Below are 6,883 nucleotides of genomic sequence, written 5' to 3'. Positions count from 1 at the left end.
AAGCCAGGGTCAGTGGAAGTGCTTCAGGAGTCGGGTGGAGGGAGCCCACCCATCCCAGCACAGCTACAGGCCGCTTCACAATCTGCCCGTGCCACCTTCTCCAGCTTCACTGCTTCCCCTCTCTCCAGCGCCTTAAGACCCGCCACGTTAAACTACACGACAGCCCCTTCCCTTAGACCCCTGCAGGACTCCACTCCTGCCAGGTCGTCTTCCTCCACCCCCGTGTACTCGGCAAACCCCAGGATATCCTTCAGCATCTGGGTGCCGTCAGCTCCTCCTCTAAGCCTGTGCTGGGCCACCCCAAAGGCCCGCGTGTGCTTCCATCAAGCCACCTCCAACCTTCTACCACGCCCAGTATTTGCAATCAGCCTCTATCATACCGTGCCCTCCGGGGACACAGGGACTGGGACTGTCCCCTTCAAGCTTTGAGAAAGAGAAAATGAGACCCTGACCTCCGGGAGCGTCATGGTGTATAACAGCAGAGGAAAACCGGGTCACCGCGCAACCACTGAAACGCCAAGCACCCCGCTCCCAGCTCCCAGGTCGGGGGCCGCCTTGCTCGTCTTCCCCCGTCCCAGACAGGAGTCACTCTAGGACGCCCACCCAGGGATGCCCCCACCTCCTGACAGCACGCAACCAGAGCAAACTCCCGCCCACGTCACCCGCCGCGGCTCGAGCCCCGTCCTGGGTCATTCCCACGCCAGCGGTCCCGGGAGCGCCGTCCCCCGGAGCGTCTAAGGCCGGACTCGCCGGGAGTGCAAGACGGGAGCGGGGCCTGCGCAGGCCGCCGCCTTCTCTCGCCCCAGGCCCGGCGCGCCCGACAGCTGGCCCCGGCCTCCACTCCCGCGCGGCCCGCAGGGGCCTCCCCACCTCGTCCAGGTCCACGTAGGGCCCGGCGCCCTCGGGAAACATCTCGTCCACCGCCGGCTTCATCTCCAGCCCCGCGCCGCTGCAGGCGTCCCGGCCCACTTCCGGCACGCCAGCCACCCCTTCCGGTGCGCGCCCCGCTGCGACAGGTCTAGACGCCGGAGGGCCGCCGACTCTGTGGTTTTTTCCTTTTTTTTTTTTTCCCCCCCCCGCCCCCCCGCCTCTGTCCGGCAGGTCTATACGCCGGAGGACTGCCGACTCTATGGTTCCCTTCTCTCATTGGTCTGGACCCGAAGAACCGGCCCTGGTCCGGTTAGGGTGGACCGGCTCTCCTGCGTGCCTATCAGCGCGTAAGGGAAATTGGGCAGTGACTTCTTGGTGTCCCGCGGCCACAGACCTGGCACAGAGAAGTGCCGGAGAAATGCCTGTTAAGGAATGTGAATGGTCAACAGAGTTAAAAGAAAACCCATGGAATGGGAGAAAATATTTGCAAATTATATGTGTCTAAGGGGCTAATATCTAGACTATATAGAGAACTCAGGAAACTCAACAACAAAAAAACAACTTGATTCAAAACTGGGCAAAGGGCTTGAATAGACATTTCTCCAAAGAAGATATACAAATGCACGTGAAAAGATGCTCGTACCCATTAGAATGGCTGCTATAAAACCCCCAGAAAATAACAAGTGTTGGTGAGGATGTGGGGAAATTGGAATTCTTGTGCATTGATGGTGGGAATGTAAAATGGTGCAGCCGCTGTGAAAAACACTATAGTGGTTCCTCAAAAATTAAGTAGAATTACCATATGATCCAGCAATCCCACTTCTGGGCCTACATGCAAAAGAAAGGAAAGCAGAGTCTCCAAGAGATCATTTGCACACCCATGTACATAGCCACATTATTACCAATAGCTGAAACGAGGAAGCAACTGGGGTATTCATCAACATTTGAATGAATGAGCAAAATGTGATATATGCATACAATGAAATACTATTCAGTCTTAGAAAGGAAGGAAAAGGTACAACATAGACTAACCTGGAGGATATTATGCTAAGTGAAATAAGCCAGTCCCCAAAGGACAAATACTGTATGATTCCACCTGTATGATGTATCTAGAGTAGTCAAATCAATAAAGACAGAAAGTAGAATGATGGGTGCCAAGGGCTAGATGGAGGGGAGAATGAGGAGTTAGTGTTTAATGGAGACAGTTTCAGTTGGGGAAGATGAAAGAGTGGAGATGGATGGCAGTGATGGCTGCACAGCAATGTGAGTGCACTTAATGCCACTTTAGAATCGTTAAGATGGTAAATTTTATGTTGTATGTATTTTATCACAATTTTTTAAAAAGGGTGTGAATGGAAGAGAAGGGCGGGCAGGAGGGAGAGGAGAAGGTCGGGGAAGGGAAGGAGAGGAGGGAGACGGGGAGACGCTTGAGCCTTGAGCTCGACTTTAAGAAGCAGGTAGGCTCTGGGCTGCTGGAGAAGACGGGGAGACGGGGAGGGAGAGGGTGGCTCCAGGGAGAGAGAAATTGAGCCGAGACTGGGGAACTGTGGCCTGGGCCAGGCCTGAGTGGACAGTGCAGGGCCCGGGGAGAAGTGAGAAGTGACTGGACGTGTGGGTGAGCCTCAGATGTCACGGCGACACGGATCACCCCCAAGCACCCCAGTGAAAGTCGGACCAACGAAACCGTGACTCGGTGGCCACCAAGAGGCTCCTCTTCTCAGTGGTTTCGAAACAGGGGGGCCCCCATTCCCATGGAGGGGTGATATCTGCCAGGAGAGAGGGGTCCAGGGCCCACCCCAGGTGACACTGACGTTCATGGGGAGGAGGAGCAGGGATGTGTGTCGTCACAGAGGTGGAAGGACAGTGTCGGTTAAGAGGAGCCCTGAGAGCACTCAGTGGATTTGGCTCGTCTGTGGGTGACCACATCCAGCCCACATCCTTTTGAGAGTGAACCGGACTCTACTCCTGACTGCCCCAGGACACAGGCATTGACTGTCAACTGCCGCGTACAGAGGGTGTGTGGTTCCCCAGGGCATCAGCGACTCCAGCAGGGATGAGAAGACAGTGCCCTTGTTCCTGGCAAGGAGCTCAGCAGTAGAGCATTGAGAGGTGAAGGGGGTTGGGGTCGTGGGGCAGGAAGTGAAGGGGTCCCCCACAATATCTGACTGCGAGGGGAAACCAAGAGGGGGTTCATAGAAGAGAACGGAGCCTGTTGTGTGCTGGGGTGCACAGGGAGGGGCACAGCCAAGTCTGAGTCTTAAATATGGGACTGAGGGGCCCAGGGGGCTGCGAGGTAGGCAGGTAGGGGTCTGCTGAGAGTGGCTTGGGGTGGGGGTTTCTTCCTCTGAGAAAAGAGGGAGGACAGCTGGGCCTTTGAAGAGACATAAATGCACCCTTGCGTCCGGGGCAGTTGTGGGGTACTGCTGACACTCGAGAGGGGACACAGTCCCAGTCAGAACCCCATGGGGGCTTCCCAGAAAGGCACCCCAGACTTCAGTCCTTCTGAGCAGCCCACAGGGAGGAAGCTGGGGCGTCATTCTTCAATGCTTACCCAACTGGGAGCAGAGAAATCTGAATGTAAGTGTAAATATTCACACACACACGACTAGACACTCTGTAAAGGTGGGTTTCCTGGTGTGCTGGAAATCCCACTATAAATGGTGGGTTTTGTCTGCTATGTTTGGTCGAGGCCCAGTTGTCCCCAATGGGAACCTAAGACCAATCCTCACGCGCAGCTACTGTATGAATCAGGACTTCTTTTTCTTTTATTGCAGCTAATTTACAGAAACCAAATTTGAACTAGCTCAAGAAAGGAAAGAAAGAGACTAAGAATTTATTGGCTTTGGGCCAACCAGAAGACTCTCCTTGAGAATTTAACCTGGGGCCTGGGGAGAGAACTCTGTGGCTGGGGACAGGAGGTGGCGGTAAGAGGACAGGAAGCCTCGCTGGAGGGCTGGAGCAAGTGGGGCTGCCTTGGGCTCTGCGGCCACTGCCCCTTTTCCAGGTCCCTCGCAGCCCGGCTGGTTCCGAGACACTCCCCTCCCTGGTCACTTTGAGAACTCCTAGCAGCCTGCCCTACTTGAGATGACTTGAGTGAGTTCCCCTCTGAGCAGCAGAAATCCCCTCGCTCACCCTGAAGGACAACCTGCCAGGCCTTTCGGACTACACGCAGGACAAATCCACTTCCCACCACGTGTTTCCACCCAAAGATAACATGTGACACACGTTTCGCAAAACCCTATGGGCTCCTCACTACGTGTAATAGTTTCTATAGTTAGATGCTAGTGTAAACACGAGTATCTATAGTTAAATAGTATTTTCTGCTCTCTTATTTTAGAATGGAAGCTGGCTGCAGCCCATCAGCAGTTTCTTCCCCTTCTGATGGGGTGTGGCCTGCTGGGTCTTCAGGGCGCACACCCTGCCTGTGGGCTCACCCTGTACAGAGAGGCCGCCTCGGTGCAAGAGGATGGTCCCTGAGCAACCATCCATGCTGCCTGTCTGTCCATCCTCTCCGTCCGGAGTGTCCAGGTCAGGCAGCCCTGTCTCTTCCCACAGTTCCTGAGCTGGCAGCAGTGTGCCCAGGCCCCTGGCCTTCCTCACAGATGGGGTTCCTGCTGTCCTGGTGTGAACCGCACTCAGGCATGTGCCGGGTGTGAGGGGTGGCCATCCAGGCAGGGCCTGCAGCCCAGGGCGGGGGCGGGGGGGGGGGGCCCTGGGTGTCTGGCTGCTACCCAGCTTAGTGGTCAAGGGTGGGGACTCTGGGGCGTGGCTGCCTGGACAGGATCTGGGTCCCATCAACAAGTCAAGTGGCCACCTGGTGGCTGTTTGCCTCAGTTTCGCCACCCACACTCTGGGGGACCTGCAGCACCCCTCATAGGGTCACTGTGAGGGTTAATGAGAGGGTGACATATGTGTCACCTTTTTGAAGCAAGGAGTCCTGAGCCAGAGCGGCTGTTGATGCTGTGTGGACAGAAATTGTGCATGTGCTTATTAAAGAAGTGTTCACGAATAGTCAAAGGTTTGATTTGTCAAATAAGAAGTAAATGGGTCTTGAGTGGAGCTGTTTCTTGAAAAAAGAACCACAAGCGTCTGTTGTGCATCTTAAGTCATGAGTTTATTGAGGAGGAGGCCAGACCCAAGTGCCCCTGGGTGTCCTGCCTGCCCCGGGGCACCAGGCTCCATCCTCACTCCTCCTGGTAGGGGACGTGGAAGCCCAGGGTGGTCCCCAGGGGGAAGTGAGCAAAGAAGGTGCGGGCCATGTCCTCCAGCTGTGGGTAGGCCCCCAGGGCCTGGAATTCCTGCACGTAGTTCCAGAAGTCAGAGGTGGAGAAAGGCCAGTAGGGCATGGCCAGGGGCTCCGCATAGGGGTCTGAAAGACACACGGCAGCCTGCCTCAGGGGCTGTCTCCACATGTCCTGCCAGGCAGCCACCCCTCTACAGATGCCTCGGGCAGATAGAGGTGCCCAGCAGAACCATCCCAGTGAAGGGACCCTCCCAGCTGGGAGCAGCGCCTGGGCCATCCCATGTCCTCCGTGGAAGTACCCAGAGCCTGGTCATCCTAGGAACAGTGGGGGACTCCTGGTCTGCGGGACAGAGGAGGAAGAGGACAGAGAGGGAGATGTGGGGTGTCCTGGGGGGACTTCAGTGGAGACCACAGCCCCCAGCCCGAGAGTCTGGAGATTTCTGCACCCAGGTAGGAGTCAGGGGTGGGAGGGCTGCAGGAGTGAGGTCATTCTATGGGTGGGAATGTCGGGGTCCTCAGGAGCTTAGAGGGTCTTGGCCGGTGTGCCCCTAGGTGGCTTGAGGACAGGGCCTGAGGAAGAAGCTCCAGTCCCTCCGCCTGTTCTCGGCCTCGAGCTGACCCAGGGCTCCCCTTCATCTGCTGGGATAAGAGGCCAGCTCCCACCCAGCAACCTCCTCTCCCCCGACCCCTAACCTGGAGACATGGGAGAAAAGAAATGGGAGGAAATACAGTACCTCTCTCCTCCTGCACAGGCTTGGCCCCTGCAACGGAAGAGGAGAGCAATCACCCAGGAGGGCTCCCCAGGGCAGGACCCCACAGCACACCAGCTGCCAAAGCTGTGTCAGGGATGGGGGGCGATGGGAGAGCAGAGGCGAGAGCACAGGGGGACAGAGCAGAGCAGCCCCTCACCCGCCAGAGGCCCCAGCAGGAGGCAGAGGGCCACTACGGGCACCAGGCAGGGCTTCATCTTCCCCAGGCACGTCCTGGACCGACGATGATGCTCAGGTGCCCCTGCAGCAGGAGGAACTCAGAAGGGTGAGACCACCCCCCGCCCAGGGCCCCCGCTCTTCCCCCACCCCCCAATGGGCAACGCCTGGGAAGAAAGAGATGGTATGAAGACAAGTTCTCAGTGTTTTCACAGCAATTTCAGTTTCAGTGTCTTCACATCATTACACGGAGATTGACCGCATGGTTCTGTTGGCCTGATTTAATTTTAACGATTGAAGAAGCCGTCCCACCCACCCCCTGTCTGCCCCAGGGCGCAGTCTCCCTCCCCAGCTTACCTGGCTGTCCGCTCAGCCCCAGCCCTGCTGCCGCTGGGCATCTGCTGCCAGGGCACAGGCTCCTCCTTATAAAGGCCCGGGACGGGATGAGGAGGGAGACGACACCTACTGAACCGTCAAACTGAATATTTCATCCGCGACCACAGGACTGAGGGCTCCTGTGACCTTGCTGGCAGCTGGATCACAGGAGTCCACTTCGGAGAATCTGATCCAAAGTTCAAACTCGGAGAGAAACCTCTATTCACAGGCCACTTGTAAGATTTTTAGGACTGAATTCAAGATTGGTACTGGAAATAAACCCAATTTCCTCGCCACAGGAGAAAAAGATGTTCCAAGTCTGATACTGGGGCTGAGATCGCCCTCTACGGGAGCAGGTGATCACAGAGCTGCCCTCGGGGACAGGCAGGCAGGACCAGACCCTCTGGGAGCCACTAGCGGCCCTGGAGCAGTGGTCCCTGTGGACAGGACACGCTTGAGCAGAGTCGTG

The 6,883-nt window shown here is 56.7% G+C and overlaps 1 protein-coding gene across 1 annotated transcript; it reads right to left on the bottom strand.

Moving 5' to 3' along the window:
• Positions 1–4,978: 4,978 nt before the first annotated feature.
• OTOS (otospiralin) lies at positions 4,979–6,120 on the bottom strand. Its single transcript, XM_046643136.1, has 3 exons — positions 6,023–6,120; positions 5,848–5,874; positions 4,979–5,239 (listed from the first exon to the last, which is right to left on the bottom strand). Exons 1-3 carry the CDS (start codon positions 6,078–6,080, stop codon positions 5,055–5,057), a joined length of 270 nt encoding a protein of 89 aa, XP_046499092.1. The 5' UTR covers positions 6,081–6,120; the 3' UTR covers positions 4,979–5,054.
• Positions 6,121–6,883: the final 763 nt, after the last annotated feature.

The sequence above is a fragment of the Equus quagga genome, chromosome 17 (genome assembly GCF_021613505.1).
Source record: "Equus quagga isolate Etosha38 chromosome 17, UCLA_HA_Equagga_1.0, whole genome shotgun sequence".
Classification (NCBI taxonomy): domain Eukaryota; kingdom Metazoa; phylum Chordata; class Mammalia; order Perissodactyla; family Equidae; genus Equus; species Equus quagga.
Note: the sequence above shows the minus strand (reverse complement) of the source record. Positions and strands in the feature narration are given on the sequence as shown.